This window comes from Gracilinanus agilis, chromosome 3 (genome assembly GCF_016433145.1).
Source record: "Gracilinanus agilis isolate LMUSP501 chromosome 3, AgileGrace, whole genome shotgun sequence".
In the NCBI taxonomy this organism is placed as follows: domain Eukaryota; kingdom Metazoa; phylum Chordata; class Mammalia; order Didelphimorphia; family Didelphidae; genus Gracilinanus; species Gracilinanus agilis.
In genome coordinates, this window is record NC_058132.1 from 149,708,634 (window position 1) to 149,729,820 (window position 21,187).

At 35.9% G+C, this 21,187-nt stretch overlaps 1 protein-coding gene across 1 annotated transcript in view; it reads left to right on the top strand.

The window, feature by feature from the left end:
• Positions 1-21,187, top strand: part of CENPJ (centromere protein J) — a 51,378-nt gene that overhangs the window by 2,770 nt on the left and 27,421 nt on the right. The window contains exons 3-10 of the mRNA XM_044666147.1: positions 158-469; positions 1,462-1,603; positions 7,370-7,472; positions 7,603-9,220; positions 10,355-10,487; positions 14,794-14,959; positions 18,254-18,496; positions 19,064-19,151. Coding sequence (XP_044522082.1) covers positions 158-469; positions 1,462-1,603; positions 7,370-7,472; positions 7,603-9,220; positions 10,355-10,487; positions 14,794-14,959; positions 18,254-18,496; positions 19,064-19,151 — 2,805 coding nt within the window. The remainder of the gene's footprint in view (positions 1-157; positions 470-1,461; positions 1,604-7,369; positions 7,473-7,602; positions 9,221-10,354; positions 10,488-14,793; positions 14,960-18,253; positions 18,497-19,063; positions 19,152-21,187) is intronic.

The window sequence follows — 21,187 nt, forward strand, 5'->3', positions numbered from 1 at the left end:
ACATTATTGCATTTAGCTTATTTTATTAAAATATTACTTTATTTGTTATTTCCTTTTGAGCGAGGTAGATGGGTGGAAGAGACAGGGTAGTAGAGTAGTAAAATGAGAAGCTAATTTTTCACAAAAATAATAATTTTGCTTTTGTTTTCCTCATAAGGCTTGAATTTACTGTCTGAAGATCAGAGCCCCAAATATGGAAATTCCATTAGTTCTACTACTGCACATAAAACCATACCATTCTTGTCACATATATACCAGAATCAAACCAGAGAAAAAACTCATGGTCTTGAAATTTCATCTTGCGGTTCAGTACAAGAAAGAGAAACTAATCCTTGCAAGACTATAAATAAGGAATGTGTCTTATCTTCAAAAGGTGGTAATACTTCAGATTTTTTTCATGAGGCACAATGTCTAGAAGCATGTATAAAAACACAGAATGTTTTGAAAGAAGAAAATAAAAATGACACAGGTGAGCCATCTTTTGAAATTAAGTATGTTCATATCTAAATAATATTCTGAATCTCTTTTCATATTTACCTGGTGAAATATTATAGCTTTATTCCATAACAGAATTTTCTGATACTTTTGTTTTACCACTTTCTGCTTCTACTTGTCTGTTTCTCTGTCTCCTCTTCCCTCCACTTGCCTATGTATGGACAAACACACTCTCTCTTTCTCTCTCTCTCTGTCTCTCTGTGTTTCTGTCTCCCTTTTTCCCTTTTCCTCTCTCTCTCTTTCTCTTTCTCCCTCTTCCTTTCTCTCTCATTATCCTTCCTATCTCTCTCTCTAGCTATCTATCTGTTTCTTTCTCTCTCTTTCTTGTTATAGAGTTGGCCACAAAGTTTGTGACTTTTTGCTTAGTATTTGCAACACTAACAATGATTTTCAACTCTGTGTAATACAAACTTTTCCAAGTGAGACAAAAGTTTCTATGCTCAGTGTGGGATGATAGACATAGCTTGAGTATATGTCATTGTTTTTTCCTCTTAATCACAAAAGAATATAAGAGTATAGTAGATTGGAAAGATTATTAAAATAGTAGGAGAAAGCCCTTAGTTCTGGTCCTACTTCTGCTCCTTCCTAGCTATGTCTTCCAAGAAATCAATTATTGTATCTGAGCCTTGGTTTTGCCATACTTTGCATTATCACTAATACTTTTTAGGAATTACATGAGATGATATATAGGGAAGAATTTTGTAAACTAACATGCTACTACTAAAACTTTGAGAATTCTTGTCTCTTTGGTACTTGTTTTATATGTTTTTTTGGGATCTGGTTTGTGGCCCGAATCCATCAGTCTCCTGCTTTTTAAGCCCAGCATGCTTCTGGTGTGCCACTCTGCTCTACCTGAATATTTTGTACAATTCTAGAGTTTTAACCCTTACTTTGGTTTTATTTCATTTGGAATGTTTATGACAGTTTGCATATCTCCAGCTAAATTTTTCACAATTCATCTTGTAGGGGAAAGTATTCTACCGTGTTGGGAGAAAATGACAGAACAGTTACCAGAAGGGAAAGAGATTACAAATTCAAAAAAACCTGGTGATTCCTCTGATATTAACAATGGAAGAAAATTGTTAGCAGTGTCTAGTATTGAAGAAAGGTATGTATGCTGATTAACACATTAGATATTATGTGTTTTTTATTTGCATCAAGGTACTGCAGTTGAATGTGAGATTCAAGTGGTGGGGAATCTTTACTTGATATTGAAAAATGTGGTCTAGTTCAATTAAAAGTATTTACTATGTACCTACTGTGAACAAGGAATTATGCTGCGTATGCAAAGATTAAAAAGTAGTACTCGTATTGGAGGAATAAAATCCTTAGACATAAGTATAATGCCATATAGAATATTATTAAGAAGTAGGGAGAGAACACTTAGCTGCCATATAAGAAAAGGGCTAGCAAGAAAAAGTTGTAACTCAGTTGAATCTTGAAGAAAGAGAAAGATTCTAAAAGGGGGTACACAGGAAAGTGAGTACATTATAGGTATGGTGGGTGGGTGGGCAGCCTCTGTGAATGTGAGATCCATAGAAAAGAGCCCTTTAAGTTCTGAGAACAGTTGATAGTGTAGTTTAGTTATTACATAAACTGTTAAGGGTAAGTAGTGTGAAAATAAGAAAGAATGGTAGGGTCTCTTATAGAAGAACTTAAATCTTTTGGGCCAGAATTTTTTTGATCATGCACTCCATTAGCAAAAAAAGTTTGTGCGTGTACCCCAATTATGTGCATTCACATATTATTTACATGTACTATTATGCTAATAATTATGTACCTTAAAAAACTTAGAAATTAAAAATGGAATGTAATGACATTTTATCCTAGAATGACTTGGTAGCCACTGAAATCTTATTGAATACATAAGTCATATAGTCAGATCTACATTTTAAAAAATTATTTTGGCAACTTTATGGAGAATGAATTGAAGGAGGAGAAATTTGAGGTAGAGAAATCAAGAAGGAAGCCCAGAGAGGAAGTGATAAGCCCAATATTTTATGAGTAGAGAGAATGGGATGTGAGAGATGTTCTAGAGGAAGAAACAAGATTTGACAACTAACTAGATATATGGGGTGAAGGTTAGATTCAAGGATAATGGTAAGGTTGAGAACTTGGGTGAATAGAAGGATGTTGGTATGTTCAATAGAAGTATGGAAGTTTGGAAGAGTTTAAGTTTTGGGAGAGAAGTAATGAGGTCTATCTTAGATATGTTGAATGTGAGATGCCTTTTGAGCATATTCAGGTCAAAATGTCAAACAGGTAATTTATGATGTGGGTCTAGAGTTCTGGAGAAAGATTCAGGTGGAGACATAGATCTGAGGGGACACATTTGCATGACAATAATTAAAACTCATATGAGAACTTTTATAGAGAGAAGAGACTAGGACAGAAGCTTAATAGAACACTCAAGTTTAGGGAATATGAAATGAATGATGATCCAGCAAAGGAGTTTGAGAAGGAATATATATATATATAATTATATAGCTAGAAGAAGGAAAGGAAAAGAGGGTGGGCATTTGTATTCAATGCAGCAGAAAGGCATATTAAAAGGATGAGAATTAAGAAAAGGACATTAGATTTGACAATTCAGAGATCACTGCCAACTTTGAACAGAGAAGTTTCTTTTGATGGGGAATTAAGAATAAGAAAGTTGAGATCCTAGGAGATTACTTGCAAGGATAGTAGTGTCCCCTGTCTCCCCCCCCCCCAATAGAGACTTTTAGATGAGTGGTACCTTTTGGGGGAAAGATAATACAGTTATAACCCAGCCATATTTCTATATCCTGGAGTACTTTTCATGGAAAAATGAAAAAAAGTGTGTGGGGAGGGTGACTATGGAGAGAGTACTGTTCCCTGCTCTGGAGCGTGAAGCCTGCTGCTATCATGATCTGGAGGAAATGGGTGAGGGGACACTAGGGACAGTGTGTTAGAAATTATCCTGTGCAACTTTTTCAGGTGCTGGGTTGGATTAGGTTATATCTTGCTCACTCCGAGGGACCCAGACCAATTGAAGCCACAGAAGGTCAACTATGGGAAGGAAGAGTATTGAAGAGTTGTGGTACTGTGTTAGACACTTAACCATTATTGGCTATGGCAGGGGAGGGTGGAATACAACCCATGAACCCACCCTCTAGATCAGGGGTTGGCAACGTATGGCTCTCGAGCCATATCTGGCTCTTTTGAGGGCCATATCTGGCTCTTTCTGCAGGAGCCATAAAGTCAATTTTTTTTCAGGCGCTGTTACAGGAGCACGCACTGTGAGCACTGTATGGCTCTCACAAAATTACATTTTAAAAAATGTGGCGTTTATGGCTCTCATGGCCAAAAAGGTTGCCGACCCCTGCTCTAGATGATCACCCACCCCTTAGGTCTATTACATAGCCCTCATTTTGGTGACTACTTCCCTAGGCCATGAGAATCCAAAAGGCTTTTGAGCAGAGGAATGAAGATGGTCTGAAAGATGTCTTGGAGAGGAAAAATACTGGAGGTAGGGAGACCAGTTGGGAGGGTAAAGTAGAAAGCAGATATAGATATCTGTACTTACTACCTCTACTTCCTCCTTTTTCTTATCTCTTGGGTTATTTTCAGTCTAGATTTGGCTTTATAACTCACCTGAAACTACTCTGTCTAGTGTTACATCTTTTAGTGATGGTATTTTTTCAGCTTTCTTGATCTCTGCTATAATTGACACTATTGAATACTCAACACTCTTTCCTCCTATATACTCTCTCCTTTCTTGGTTTCTATGGCACTGTTTCCTCCTGGTTCTCTTCCTCGTGTGATTGTGTTTCTCAGTTTTGGCTTGATTATCAGCAATAATCTCAACCCCTAACTGTGAATGTTCTCCACACCTGTCCTGGGCCCTTTTCCTCCCTACACTCTCTGTCTTGGTCACCTCATTAGTTTTCATAGATTTAACTTTCATCTCTAGGTTGATGACTCCTAGAGTTATATTCTTGCCTCATTCTCTCATTAGCTTTAGTACTGCATTATTGCCTGTACATTGGACTTTTAAAACTGTTTTCCTCCACCTTCCTCACAGACCTACTCATCTTCCAAATCTCTTTGTTCCTATTGAACACCATTCTACCAGTCATTTAGCATCATAATCTTGTTGGGAAATTCAATTCATCCTCCCTCTCCCCTACAATTCACTCAGTTGACAGATCTTGCCATTCTTCCTTCTGTAGCATCTCTCCACTGACTTGACCACCACTACAGCTAAATCCCTCATTACCTCTAGCCTTGATTATTTCAAAGGCTTTGCTAAATCATTTTCCCCTAAGTGTAGATACAACTAGCCATCTTCTCTATTCAACTTCTGTGGTGCTCTAGGATAATAGTCATCTCTAAATAAATTCTGCAACTGAGCTTTTCAAGCCCTTTACAACATAGTCCTAACCTATGATACTCATTGGACATTTCACTTCCTCTTATACTTGGTGATCCAGCCAAACTGACCTTAACTCTGTTTCTGATGCATGACACTCCATTATCTGTTTCCATGCCTTTGTAATGGCTGTCCTCATATCTAGAATATACTCTCTTGTCTGCATTTCTCAGAATCCTTCTCTTTCTTGAAGATGCAGTTTAAAGTTATTCTGTCTATATTTACATGTACTCATTGTCACTCTTTGGGATTAGGCTTATTTCATTCCTTGTATTTGTATCCTCAGGCTTTTGTATAGTATTTAGTATTTAGCAGTCATTTAATAAATGCTTATCGATTGGGTGGATGCAATTAGGTGTTGTCGATACAGAAATGACAAGATGTGGCATCTGAGGGAGAGGGAAGATGACTGAAATTTTAGGTTTGGGTCACTAGCTTTCTATATAGATAGGGAAACTGATCCTTACAGGAGAGTTAGTAACTAACTAAGCTTGGATACGCCCTATGAGGTAAATAGTACAATATGATTCTCTCCATTATACTCAAGGGGACACTGACAATAAAAGACTGGCCTAGAGAGTTGAAAAGCTGTTAAGCATCAGAGACAGCCTTTAAGTTCAGATCTTTTGGCTTTTAAGCACAGCTTTCTTCCTTCCTTCCTTCCTTCCTTCCTATTTTCCTCTCTCTCTTTCTTTTTCTTCCTTCCTTTTCTCTCTCTTTCTTTTTCTTCCTTCCTTTTCTCTCTCTTTCTTTTCCCTCCTTCCTTCCTTCCTTCCTTCCTTCCTTCCTTCCTTCCTTCCTTCCTTCCTTCTCTCTCTCTTTCTCTCTCCCTCTCTCCTACTAGTAGATTCAGATTCCTGAATAAAAATGGATGGTTAGCCCTTTTCCTAGGTACTAATCTATGAATATATTTTTTCTGTCATTTTATTTCCATAACAGCAAAAGAAAATTTCCTTATCAGGAATTTTAGTAGGAGATAAAATTCCTCTGGTTTCCTCAGTGCCAAATAGTCCGTAATTGGGCATGACAAACAATGAAGTGTTTCTGCAATAATAGGAATCTCTTTTAACCCACGGGGTTGCTGGGAGGTAAAAGAGAAAACATATATCCAAAAAACTTTGCAAACTTCTAAGTGTTCAATAAAATGGTGATTGTTATTGTTTTTGGTGGTGGTTATTGTTTTTTATCATTATTGTTATGAACATTATTACTATTATTTTCTAAAGCAGGGGACTTTTTGGGTCATAATCCACGATAATCTGAAGCCTCATAGCTGTAGGAAATAGTAAATTTTTAACTCACAGTTATAGGAAATGGTAAATTTCAGCCAGAGGCTAAAGAAAATAAAAATGTTTGTTTTTTTTTTCCATCTAAATTTAACACCTTCCTAAAATCTATTCATGAACCCTTGTTAACCTTGACTCTAGAAGCTTTAGAGAGTCTTGAGAATAGGTTTGCCAAAATATAATAAATGGATGACAATCACATCAAAAAAATTTTGGGTGACTGAGAGGTTCATGGTGCCATCAACAGAAATAGGATAGAGTTGGGAGAGAGCACATGAGAAATTCATTGTTAAACATGATTTTGAAGTGCTGGTGAAATATCTAGGGATAGGCGACTGCAGTTCAGGGGAGGGATTAAGGACTAGCTTATTGGTTTCATCATGGGTGGAGGTGATAATTGAATCCTTGGAACCAGGTGAGACTCTTAAGGAAAAGGGGTCAGAAAAAGAAAAGAGGGTACCAGAAGACCACTTGGGAGAAGGTGAATGGACTTATAAAGAAGAATGAGAAGGAGAGTTCAGATAGTGGGAGGAGAACCAGACAGGGAGAGAACTGTCACTAGAGCTCTTTAGAGGGAAGTGCCAGTCAGCCTTGTTGAATATTACAGGAAGAACACCCAGGGATGTTATTTTCTTTTACTTGATTATACTTTTTGGCATATGATTGAAACGATGCTTATCTTGTAAGGGAGATAGCAAAGTTGGTAGTTTTGGTAGTGGCCTATAAGAAGTGTCAGTTTTTTTATTTGAGGAAAGTACCAAAACTAGATCTTAGATGTATGATTTCTGTCATAAATCTTAGGTAAAATCATTCTTTGGGAAAAGGAAAAAACAAAAGTATAAAAATTAACATTTGGTAGCACTTTCCGTTTTTAATTGAGTAGTATGACTATAAATTTTAATATGTTTGAAAAACAATTCTTACTACACTATTAAAATGTTCACATTGAAGTGATATCTTTCTATTTCTGAGGGTATACTATATTATGTGGACTCACTATGATCTATTATGTTAGAGTATTGATGCATCAGGTACATTTTTTTTAGATTGTGTTTCTAAAAATGTTTTATTAAATAGTAAATACTACCTTTTAAAGTTTAAAACTTATGATTCTTAGGAGTCTCAGTGTAACACTTCATGTTGAATGTTTTACCATCAGGATTTATGTGCTTCATAATTTTACTTTCATTATCAGGCCAATTAAAGCTGCTATTAGAGAAAAGAAACAGACATATGAAGAATTCTTAGAGGAACAGATTCAGATAGAAGAAGAGGAACTGAAACAAAAGCAGCTACAGGTTTGCATTTCAGATGTTTTGACCAGAATATCCCAAGAATTTATCATCATTATGTAACTTCACCTTAAAAGTACCTTGACTATTACTCAATAATAACAAAAATTAATTAAAATATTCTTTGATTTTTTAGGAAGCAGAAATGTTGTTGATGACCAAAGCAATACCAAAACGACCATTCTTAAAACGAGGAGAAGGCCTAGCTAGGTTTACTAATGCTAAATCTAAATCTTGGAAATCAAAAGACAACAAATTAATGACTCATCAAAGCATGCCAGAAGAACAACCTGTGTTTAAAGCTGACAGACAACAGATGCAGCGAAAAACTGCCCTTGTAAATAAGGAACCAGTTACAGAGATGAAAAAGAGTAATCAAGCCAGAACCAAGACCAGTTCTGCTGTAGATTCTCAGAAGGCAAAAGTACTTAGGAATAATAATGGAAAAATTATTTCTCCATCAAAAGTGAAAATGCAAATTGGAAAGAAATTTGATGGGCAGTTTAGAGATCAGATAAAATTGGAAAAAAACAGTAAGTTAGAACCTAATAAAGAAAATATTCCAGAGTGTACAAAGCCTTTTGAAATTGGTTGCAAAGTCAGAAATAAGCCACAATGCATAGAAAAGCCTCTTATTTCTACAGAGTTGAACAACAACCCCTCTGTTTCTAAAAGCTCTATGGGTCATATTGTAAAAGATCCAGAATTTTCTTTTGAAATTTCATTTCAGAAGAAATTAGACAATTGGGAAAAAGAAAAAGAAAAGGAAAACTTGGAGTTAGATGAATTTTTGTTCTTGGAACAAGCTGCTGATGAAATATCATTCTCTAGTAATTCTTCATTTGTATTAAAAATCTTAGAAAGAGATCAGCAGGTTAGCAAAGGTCACAGAATGTCTTCAACCCCTGTCAAATTAGGGCAGCAAGCAAAAACCAATGTCACAGATATTGTTACTCTACATAACCAAAATAAAAAATTGGACCATATTAAGCAAGAAGATAAGAATGTGTATGAAATAACAAAACATCTTGAATTGAGAGCTTCACCTCTTAGTTTGAAAGAACAGACTAGCAAACCTAGCAAAAAAACATTTCAAACTCTTGCTGAGAATCAAATGAAGTGGAATGTAAGTGAGGATGAAGATGATGGGAACAGTGTTATCAGCAGTGACTTTGAAGAGCAACTAGATAACACCATAAAAGCAACAAATGAAGATATGAAAAAGGTTTTCAGCAGCTGCAGAGAGGATAATCCTGAGAAGAGTGATGGTAAAGGACCTTTCAGAGAAACCAGGAAGGAGGGTAAAAGCAGGGATATTGATCTGGATTTGTCAGATAAAGATGACAGTAGTGATGAATCCATCATGATTGAAAGCATGGAAGATAAAATTCTTGAGGTTTCAAGAAGGGCATCATGTACAAATATGAATAAAATTGACTTTGATGATGAGAGAACATGGACTGACCTTGAAGAAAATGAAAGTAAACATGACATATTTGGGAATGAAGCCGTTAATGAGCTTCCACTGATGGATTATTATAGCAAAACTGAAGTAGCTAATTTGGATAAAGCAATAAAAAGGAAGGTTGCACCTATAAAGAAAGGAGATGATTTATGTAAATCCAGTAAGAGCATAAAAAATCCTCCTTCTGATCTGATGATGAAACTCTTTCCTTCTCTGAAGCCTAAACCTAGGTCAGACACACACTTAGCAACTGAACCTGAATTAAACAAAAGCCAAGAACAACCACTTGGTAAGTCAATATTATAAGATATTAAAGATTTATCAAAATGATGCAAGGCCAAAATTCTATGATTCATTTTAGTAAGATATATGACACCCAAATTTTCCCCTTCACTAATGAATTATCAATTTGAAAAACATTTGTTGATTGCATACTCCCATGTGAGGTTTGTCAAAGTACTTCCTTACCAAAGATGAGCAAATTATAGTCTAGGCTCCTGTGGAATTTACAATCCAGAAGGGGACATGCATATGTATAGATTACTACAGTATACAGTCAGATGTGGTAAAGTACCAAGCAAGTGCTTCAAGAGCAGTAGAAGGAAGTTTATTTAATGGATCTGACTCAGATGTTGGGACAGTCTAGTAAAAGAGTTTAGAAGAAATTAAGAATGGAAAGCCATGTAGTTGTTTTTTACGTTTATATTTATTCATATATGACACAATAATATTCTAATACTTTTCATAAACAAATTAACCACAAAGGGAAAGTATAAAGGAATCCTTGCCTGATTTTACCATAATGCTCATCCTGCAGAAACATGAGTTCCAGCAGACTTCTAATTTCTTTGATGATTTCCTCTTCATACAGAGAATGAGAGATGAAAATGTGTATGTGTGAGATAGAAAAGACCTGTTTTTCCCAGAACATTAAACTGGCATTGTTCAATTCATCAAATTTGACTGTAAATAACTTTAGTATATGCACAGTCTGGGTGATTTATGATAGAATTTTTAACATTCTGAAGTGTAGTAATATGTTTCTTTTTATAAGACTTTAGGTGCCTTCTAAATTTGAGGAAATTCTACCAATTTGCATTGTTTTGATTAACTGGAATAGACCTTTTAAGTCATTTAACTCTAAAGTACCTATATATTGTTATCACTTGAAAGGCAAGATTTTATTTGATAGGTTTTCTTTCTTTTTTCTGCTTTGGTTAATCAATTAATTATTTTACCAATTACATATAATAACAAATTTCCACATAAGTTTTCTGAAGTTATATGATCCAGATTGTCTCTGTTCCTCCCTTTTCTCCCCACCTCTTGGAGCAAGCAAGCAATTTGAAATCAGGGTAATACATGTATTATAAGATAGGTTTTCTAATCAAACTTAGTTTGCATATTATTTTATATGTTGTAGGTGATAGTGTTCGCTCCCAGATTTTAAGAGAGAAAGTTGTTGAATTGGAAACAGAAATTGAAAGATTTAAAGCTGAAAATGCATCATTAGCTAAACTCCGCAGTGAAAGAGAAAATGCCTTAGAAAATCTCAGGTAAGTTTGTGGATCTCCAGAGTGTGATGCAATGGCTACAGATAGGTAGGTTGTTGGCTAGATTCTTATGTTGTTAGAATGAAAACTATAAATATCTTTGTTTTTTATTTTATTACATTTACTTTTTTCTTAATTACATGTAAACGAAAATTGTAAGCTTTCATTAAAAATTTTTTTGAGTTCCATATTATTTCCCTCTCTCTCACCTCTCTCCCTTTGACAAGCAGTTTGATTTCAGTTATACATATGAGGAAAAAAGTTATACATGTGAGGTCATGCAAAAATATATTTCCATATTATATTGCAAAAGAAAACAAAACCCCACAGTAAAAAAGTATGCTATAATCTGCATTCAGAGTTCATCAGTTTTCTCTCTGGAGGTGAGCATTTTTCATCATGGATTCTTTTGAGTTATCTTGATTATGGTCTTGACTAGAGGAGCTAAGGTCCCAGTTTTTTTCTGAAACAATATTGCTTATCATTTCTTAAAATACAATAGTCTTCTATCAGTCTGATTGCAGACTGAAGCATACTGTATTTCACTTTTTTCATTTTTTTTTGGTTCAGGTTCATGCCCTCAAAATGACTAAAGTGGAAAATTGTTTTACATTATTGCACATTTAAAATCTATATCAGATTGCTTGCTTTTCTAGAGAGGAGGGGGAAGGGGAAAGAGGGTAGCATTTGGCTCAAATGAGAAAACTAAGCATTTAAAAAATTGTTTTCACATGTAATTGAGGAAAAAAGTTAAATAGTATTAAAAAGCTAAAAAAAAGTGTTGCTTCATAACCATGTCCCATAACTTTTTCAGCCATTCCCCAATTGATGGGCAAGGATCTTCAGTTTCCAGGTTTTTTGCCACCACAGAGAGACTTGCCATAAATAGTTTTGTATATGGGTCTTTTTCTTTGATCTCTTTGTATATACAAACCTAGAAGTAACCAGCAGGTTTAAAGGATGTACACAGTTTTATGTCCCTTTAGGCAGAGTTCCAAATTGGTTTCCATAATGGTTAGACTAGTTCAAACTCCACCAACAGTACATTAATGTCCAATTTTTCCACATCATCTCCAGTATTTATCATTTTCCTCTTCTATCATGTTAGCCAATCTGAAGTGTGAGGTGGTACCACAGAGTTTTAATTTGCATTTCTCTAGTTGATTTGACATAGAGCATTTTTTCAGGACTATAGATAGTTTGATTTTTTTCTTCTGAAAACTGCTTGTTTGTATCCTTTGACCATTTATCAAGTGGGGGGATGACTTGTATTCTTATAAATCTCATTCCTTTCTCTATATGTTTGAGATATGAGGCCTTTATCAGAGAAACTTGCTGTAAAAAAATTTTTTTTGTTTGCTGCTTCTAATTTTGGCTGCACTGGTTTTGCTTATGTAAAACCTTTTAATTTGATATAATCAGAATTATCTGTTTTACTTCCTGTAATTCACTATATCTCATTTGGACATAAACTCTTCTCTTTTCTGTAGATATGATAGGTATATTTTTTCCATGCTCCCTTAATTTACTTATGTTAACCTTTATGTCTAAATACTTTATCTATTTTGGCAGGTGTGTAAAACAAGCCTACATAAACCTGCCCTCTCAGAACCAGCTTATTGACAGATGCTGGGTTCTGATATTAATCAATAAGCTAGAAGTAGATCAGATCCCAAAATAACTGGTAAATCTTAAACCTGGGAAATTGCTATTCTAAAAGGCTTCTTTGCCACATTTTTCATTTAAGAGTAAATTCAGCTATAAATATTTTTGTACATGTCTTTTTCCCTATGATCTCTTTGGGGTATAAACCCAGCAGTGGTATGGCTGGATCAAAGGGGCAGACAATCTTTTAGCACCCTTTGGGCAGATCAATTCACAACTCCATCAGCAAAGTATTAATGTCCCAATTTTGCCACATCCCCTCCAACATTTATTACTTTCCTTTGCAGTCATGTTAGGTATGAGGTGGTACCTCAGAGTTGTTTTGATTTACATTTCTTTATAAGAGATTTAGAACACTTTTTCATGTGCTTATTGATAGTTTTGATTTCTTTATCTGAAAATTGCCTATTCATGTCCCTTGCCCATTTATCAATTGGGGAATGACTTGATTTTTTGTACAATTGCTTTAGCTCCTTATATATTTGAGTAATTAGACCTTTGTCAGAGTTTTTTGTTATAAAGATTTTTTTCCCAATTTGTTGATTCTCTTCTAATTTTGGTTGCATTGGTTTTGTTGTACAAAACTTTTTAATTTAATATAATCAAAATTATTTATTTTACATTTTGTTTTTTCTAACTCGCTTGGTTTTAAATTCTTTCCTTTACCAGAGATCTGACAAGTATACTATTCTGTGTTCACCTAATTTACTTATAGTTTCCTTCTTTATATTCATGTCATTCACCCATTCTGAATTTATCTTGGTGTAGGTGTAAGATGTTGATCTAGACCCAATCTCTCCCATACTGTTTTCCAGTTTTCCCAGCAGTTTTTGTCAAATAGTGGATTTCTGTCCCAAAAGCTGGTCTCTTTGGGTTTATCATAGACTGTCTTGCTAAGGTCACTTAACCCAAGTCTATTCCACTAATCCTCTGTCTCTCAGCCAGTACCATATTGTTTTGATGACTGCTGCTTTATAGTACATTTTAAGATCTGGTACTGCTAGGCCACCTTCCTTCACATTTTTTCCCATTATTTCCCTTGATATTCTTGATCTTTTGTTCTTCCAAATGAACTTTGTTACAGTTTTTTCTAATTCAGTAAAAAAGTTTCTTGGTAGTTTAATGGGTATGGCACTAAATAAGTTAATTAATTTGGGTAGAATGGTCATTTTTATTATGTTAGCTCATCCTACCCATGAGCAATTAATGTTTTTCCAATTGTTTAGATCTAGTTTAAATATTTATAGCTGCATTCTTTGTAGTGGCAAAAAAACTGGAAAACGAGGGCTAGCCTTCCAATTGGGGAATGGTTGAACAAATTTTGTGGTATGTGCTGGTGATGGAAATTTTGGTATGATGATGGTGATGGTGCTCAAAGGAATAATGAACTGGAGGAATTCCATGTGAAATGGAATGATCTCCAGGAATTGATGCAGAGTGAAAAAAGCAGAACCAGGAACATTATACACAGAGACTGATACACTGTGGTAAAACTGAATGTAATGGACTTCTGTACTTGCAGCAATGCAATGACCCAGGACAATTCTATGGGACTTATGAGAAAGAAAGCTATCCATATCCAGAGGAAAAACTGTAGGAGTAGAAACACAGAAGTAAAACAACTGCTTGAACACATGAGATGATAGGGATATGATTTGGGATGTAGACTCTAAACGACCACCCCAGTGCAACTATCAAGAATATGGAAATAGGTCTTGATCAGTGGCACATGTAAAACCCAGTGGAAATGCACATCGGCTATAGGTGGGTGGGTGGGGTTTGTGGGGGGAGAGAAAGAAAATGAATCATGTAACCATGAAAAAATTTTCTAAAAAATTTATTTAAAAAAAAAAGAGTAAATTCACAGGTTTGATTGCCTAACCTAAAGGTCAGGGGGCAGCTGGGTAGCTCAGTGGATTGAGAGCCAGGCCTAGAGACAGGAGGTCTTAGGTTCAAATCTGGCCTCAGACACTTCCCAGCTGTGTGACTCTGGGCAAGTCACTTGACCCCCCATTGCCCGCCCTTACCACTCTTCCACCTAGGAGCCAATACACAGAATTTCAGGGTTTAAAAAAATGTAAAAAAACTAAACTAAACTAAAGGTTATCCTATCATGGCTCCCATCTTGAAGAATTATTTTAATTTTTGTAATTCGAGCATGAGACATTATAGATCCTGTAGACATTAACCTTATAGCTTATTTTGCAATTGAAGAAAATGAGGCTAAATGAAAATAAATTACTTCTCTAAAATCACAAGTAGAGCTGGAATGAGACCCAGGTAGTCTTGACTACTGGTCTAATATACTTTTATATAGGCAAGTAAAAATTAGAAGGTGCCTTATTCTTTGGTTATGTTGTAAAATTCATAGCCATAAATTAGAATTTCAAAGACTTATCTGGTAGGAATGTATATCTGCTTTGTGAGAACTTTTATCAATTGTAACTCAGTTTTTCAATATCCTATTGGATATCTGATAAAACTGAGAATATTGCCATATTTAGATGATATTTGTTTTATACTAGTTCCCTGATTTTGGCAGTGCAGGTTGCCACTTTTAAAATCCTTATTGATAAGACATTTGGATTACTTTATTGGATATTTATTCTAGGTAATAAGGTGTACTTGTATTTGATCAATTTAGAAAAGAGATTGCAGACTTTGAACAGCAGAAAGCAAAAGAATTGGCTCGAATTGAAGAGCTTAAAAAGGAGGAAATGCGAAAGTTACAAAAAGAACGCAGAGTTTTTGAAAAATATACTACAACAGCAAGAGCAATTCCAGATAGAAAAGAACGTGAAGAAATTCAGGTATGAGAGCTTTGGGTAATGTAAATATACAAGCTACACAGTGACAGAAGTTGTATTGATAGACCAGTAACCAGAAAATGTCACTAATATATTATAGAATTTTAGTTACAGATCTATAATGGAGGATTCATGCGTTGATCTCAGGGATTTAAGGGTTTTGTAAATATGATGTCAGAATTTCAACTGGACATGCCATATGGCATTTATAGAAAGGATAATTAACACTAGATAGAGTATTCGACTATGTAAAAATCAGAAGGATGCTTCAGAGTAAGCAGAAAACTCATTGAAATAAGAATTGGTTCATATGATTCTCATTGTTCACCTGTGATCAAGCTGTATGTAGCTGAGTTATTTAATGTCTTGATTCTTATTTCTTATTTCTTATGTATATCTGATACAACTGAAAATATTGCCATATTTAACTCAGGCTTTGGTATTATCTTCACTTATTATTAGAGACATTTTCCATCGAAGTTCTGTTAGTGTCCCTATGCATAGGGTTGACCAAGTTTTTGGTAAACTCTGAAATGAACTCTGAAAGGCCCCAGAAGGTTGGAAAGCTTCCAAATATTCACCATGATAAACTATGTATCCATCTTCAGAGGCTTTATATGGTGTTGCATAATTTCATCACCAAAATGTTAGATACCAGATGATGAACTTTTTTGGCTGTGGAAGCCCAAATTATGGTCTGTTGAGGTATAAAGAAAGTGGTTGTGTGTCAATAGATGGCATAAATATGCTAATTAAGATTATGGATTTTTCTTTTTGAGGTATTGGTAACAATGTAATGAAGGGAGATTACTGAAAAGCAGTTTGCATATAAAGCTTCTATGTTGGTTTTTCTATAATATGATTTAAGGCAATGACTTTTCATGGTAGAAGATAATATTTTTTCACTGTCTATAGTTTCTTATTAATTCGATTAAGAAAAAAATTCCTTTCATATTTTTCTGCCATCTCAAAATTGATTATACTTGGGAGCATTTTCTTTCCTCTGCCCTTCATAGTCCTGACTTCTTTTTCAAGGTCCAATTGCACATTCAATCGTCCATTGGACATTTCTGTGTAGATTAAGTATCATCAATAAGCTCAACTTTTGTCTAAATCTTGAATCTTTTCCTTTTTGAGTCATTATGGTATAGTGAAAAAGAACAATGGCTCTGAAGTTGGAGAACTTAGATTCAGTCAGTTCTGACCCTCCAACACTTAACTGACACAGGTCACTTTACCTCTCTTGACCTCAATTTCTTCATTTGTATAATAAACAGGTTGCACGGCTTCTTCATTTTAATTAATGGTACTTTTTCACTTCAGGTATCTTTAGCCTTAAAACTGGTCACTCCTCCTTAAGTCTACTTTGTTGGTTTATCATCCATGTGTTTATCATCTCCTGAGTCTGAATATATTTCAAGGCTCAGACCTAAGCTCTCACTAATTCTTTTTGGACATTCTCTCACTCAGTGACCTCACCAGTTCCCATAGGTTTAATGATTGTTTCTATGCAGATGACTCCTAAATCCAAATCCAGGAGGATTCCTCCTAAGGTCTTGTGGCACATTTCCAGTTGCCTGTTGAGTATTTCAAAGCAGATGTCTTTTAAGCATCTCAAACTCAATTATATCTCAGACTGAACTTTTCTTTTCCCCAAATCTTACTTTTCTTTCAAACTTTCCTATTTTTTGTTGATTGTACCACCCTCCTTCAGAGCACACAAGTTTACAACCTTGATTCTTTGTTCTCCATCATCTCACTTATTAGTTGCCAAAACTTGTTGTTTCTCTTTTTATAACATACCTTACATTTGTCCTTTTCTCTTTGGTCACACAGCCACATTTGAACCCAGGATCTCCTGTCTTCAGGTCTGGCTCTCCTATCCATTGAGCCATCTAACTCTCCCATTAATCAGTAAACATAGTCCTTTTCTTTATAGCTCTAACCTATAATTTCCAGCTTTGGTATAGACCACTGATGGCGAACTTTTTAGAGACATTAGAACCTCAGTGCTCAAATTGCAAGCTCATGCCTCATGTGAGCCCCCAGAGCTTTACCCTAGACAGGGGAGGGAGGAAGCACTCCCATTGGGTTGCTGGGCAGAAGGACAGGTCATGTGAGAAATGTCCTCAGGTGTGTGTGGAGAGGGGGAGGGGAGCAACCCCTCTAGGACACATGCCATAGGTTCCCCAGCATGAGTATAGACCATTCCATTTCTTGCGCTCTACTGTCCTGCCAAACTGGCTTTTTTTCTAAGCTGCTTTTCCCCCCTATGGCATGCCATCTCTCAGCTTTGTGCCTTTTAGTGACTTTCCCCCTTATCTGGAAATGCCGTTTTTTCCTCTCATGCTCCCTTGTTGCCTTCGAAATTCTTCTCCTTTGCTACCTTCTTTATGAAGTCTATTGTGATTATCCCAACAATGTCCTCCCCACCACAATTTTACCATATATATCTACATGCTATCTTCCCCATTATAATATAAGCTCCCTGATGGGGTTCATTTTTGTCTATCTCTTCAGCTCCTAGTGCCTGGCACATAGTTGCAGTTAATAAATGTTTGCTGATGGGCTTTCACATTGTCACTATCCATAGATCATGCCTTGATTACTGCAGTAATCGTCTAACTGCTGGCATACCATACAATCCCTTCCCTGTCACCATCTCTTCACTTTTCTTTCTAAAATCTCTTTTTGTTTTAAAACTACTCCACTCAGAACTTAAGGCCAGCAGGAAAAAGTCCAAACTCTTACCCTGGAATTCAAAGTCTTAGCTTCAACTTAATTTTTCTAGATTATGTTGTATAACTTCACTAACCAAAATGATATTCTTGTGTTCTCAAATATATCTTGTGTTTTGCTCCCCTGGCCCTTTGCTCAGAGCAAACTGTTTCCCTTACCTGAAACCTCTCTTATTAATCTGCTGATTAAAAGTCTTTCAGGGGACAACCAGCTGAGACTTGGTTCTTGGTAATCTTTCATAATTCTCTCTGCCAAAAGTGCACTTATTTTTAATAAACTCTGGTATTACTACTGTTTTGTAGTTAACATATACAGTGCTATTTGTACTAGTGATTTTTTTATCTCCTCTCTCTACATAGCTTATAAACACATGGCTAGCAGGTACCATATATCTTAAACCTTTTTGTATATACTACCTTGGATATAAATAAATGCTCCATCTATACTTTACGTGCATGTCTTTGTCATTTGTGATCTATTTATACTATAGCAGCCTGATAACAAAAAATGTCATTTGAATTTATTAAATACTTCTGAATGCTTGTTTCTCTTTCGAAGGCTTTAAAACAACAAATAGCAGATTTACAGGAAGAGTTGAAACGAAAAGAGACAAAGTGGTCAAATACACACGGCCGCCTTAAAAGCCAAATAGAAACATTAGCTAAAGAGAACACAGACCTTCGGGAAGAGATAAAAATAATGGAACGGTTTCGACTTGAAGCCTGGAAAAAAGCAGAAGCTATTGAAAACAATTTAAAGAATGAACATCTCCTGATTTCTGTGAAAAAAGAAGAGTCTACAGTGAGTTAACAGTTATTTTATATTGATCACACAGAAGTTAATCCAAATACAAAGTTTTAAAAAAAATTTTAGAATTGTTGCAAACATTGTTAATTATAATCTGTAGTTAAAATGAAGGTTTTTGTGTTAAACCTGAAAAGAGATTTTAAAATTCAATTAATTGGCATATTGAAATTTTAAGATTGAGATACAAATTGAGAGATTTGTTAATAGCCTAAAAAGGAAATTATTCACTCAATTATGTAGGGGAAAAATCAAACTATTTTTGCACTGTTCTTAAAAGAATATTTCCCTCCCTGAAAGTAGATTACTTATCTGGCTCATTATAGATCCTTTGGTAGGAATAAACACTTGATATTGGCTTCTGAAAACAAATTGAACAAAATGAGGCTTAGTGTTTTTGTCACAGATTGTTCACTATTAAAAAACTAAGCATTTGACCTCCATTGCCCACCCTTACCACTCTTCCACCTAGGAGCCAATACACAGAAGTTAAGGGTTTAAAAACAAAAAAAAACCCTAAGCATTCTTTTTTACTTAAAGTACCCATATGTAATATGATTACAGAATCCATTATTAGGCTTTCAGAAGAGCCAGAACTTATCTTCAACAAATCAGATGGAAAAATACAAGAAAAATAATTCACCAGGAGCAGGTAGGAAATTGCTTGTGGGTTGTACTGTTCTAAGCATATATTGTAAAAGTGAGGCACCAGGGATATTGTTATTTTTATTAAAATGTACCCTAAATTTTGTGGGTCCACACTGGGTTGAAGGAGAGACAGGACCAACCAGGATAGGGAGACCAGGGTTCACTGTTTTAACTGACACGGGAATGGCAGTTGGCCCACAGGTCACCCATCTCACCCTAGGCCAGGGTCTGTGGAATCAGCAGGAAAAGGTAAAAGTTTGTACAGTTTAATTGAGGGTAACTAAATAAAGGTGGGATAGGGGATTCTACACTTGAAAACCTAAGGGCAAACCACAGGGGCGGGGAAGGACTAAACTACACTATCCTATTGACCTAAGCCAGGCAGGGCCCAAGGGAAGCAGTACTGAAGTCACAGGGAAGGCTTCTTCAAACCTGATTCCAACCAGGTTTGGTCAACTCATCTAAAGGGCCTGAGGGTGGTTTTGGGGTCTCATGGTAATCCAAGGATGGTCATAGGATGCCAAGAGCCAACTCCACCAGGTGATCCAAAGTACCCAGGTAGGGAGAGTGAGTTTGAAATGCTGTCCACCAGATCCCAAAGATTCCCCACTTGGTGCAGCTCTGCAGGTCTTGTCCACTTGCCTAAAGCCTTCACCTCTCAGGATCCCAGGGAATCTGGATGCAGGGTGTCCTTAACTCTGAGATCTCCCAGGGCTAGCAACAGTTATGTCCCCAACCCCTAATGGAGTCTCTCTTAGAGCACAAGCCCCACTTCCTGCTCCTTCATTCCATCTTGGAATCCTCCAGCCCTTCCTGCTAGGTCCAACACTATTACTAAATTAATTGCTAAATAAACACAACAGTTTACATATATTGCAAGAAACTTAGTATGACTTGTTAGGGGTTTATTTCTTAACGATTTGTTTTGTGAATTAAGTTCTCAAACTTTTTGCTGCTTTCGAATTCTTCCTCTGTCTGAATTAGAGTTTAAGTTCTTTTAATAAGCATTTGCTAGTACTTAGGCACTGTGCTAAGTCCTGGGGACGCAAATAAAAGTAAGATCATGCACCTGCCCTCAAGAAATTCAGCATTATAATGGAGGATACAGTGCACAAACAACTATGTACATACAAGATACATTGTAAATGGAAAGTAATTCTTAAATCCACATTTACAGATGCATTCCTAAGTTCTTCTGTTACTGCTCTCAGCTGTTTTTTTTATTTAAAACTTTTTTTTGCACCTATTTTCTTTAAACAAAATGCTATCGGTTTTTTTTATTTTTTTGAATGTTTATTAATATTCATTTTTAACATGGTTACATGATTCATGCTCCTACTTACCCCTTCATCCCCCGCTCTCCCCCCATCCATGGCTGATGCACATTTCCACTGGTTTTAACATGTGTCATTGATCAAGACCTATTTCCAAATTGTTGATATTTGCATTGGTGTGGTAGTTTCAAGTCTACATCCCCAATAATCATGTCCACCTCATCCCATGCGTTCAAGCAGTTGTTTTTCTTATATGTTTCCTCTCCTGCAGTTCTTCCTCTGAATATAGGTAGCGTTCTTTACCATAAATCCCTCAGAACTGTCCTGTGTCATTGCTTTCTGCTGGTACAGAGGTCCATTACATTCGATTTTACCATAGTGTATCAGTCTCTGTGTACAATGTTCTCCTGGTTCTGTTCCTTTCGCTCTGCATCAGTTCCTGGAGGTCTTTCCAGTTCACCTGGAACTCCTCCAGTTTATTATTCCTTTTAGCACAATAGTATTCCATCACCAGCATATACCACAGTTTGTTCAGCCATTCCCCAATTGAAGGACATACCCTCCTTTTCCAGTTCTTTGCCACTACAAAAAGCGCAGCTATAAATATTTTTGTACAATTCTGTTTATCTATGATCTCTTTGGGGTACAAACCCAACAGTGGTATGGCTGGATCAAAGGGCAGGCATTCTTTTATAGCCCTTTGAGCACAGTTCCAAATTGCCAGCCAGAATGGTTGGATCAGTTCACACCACCACCAGCAGTGCAT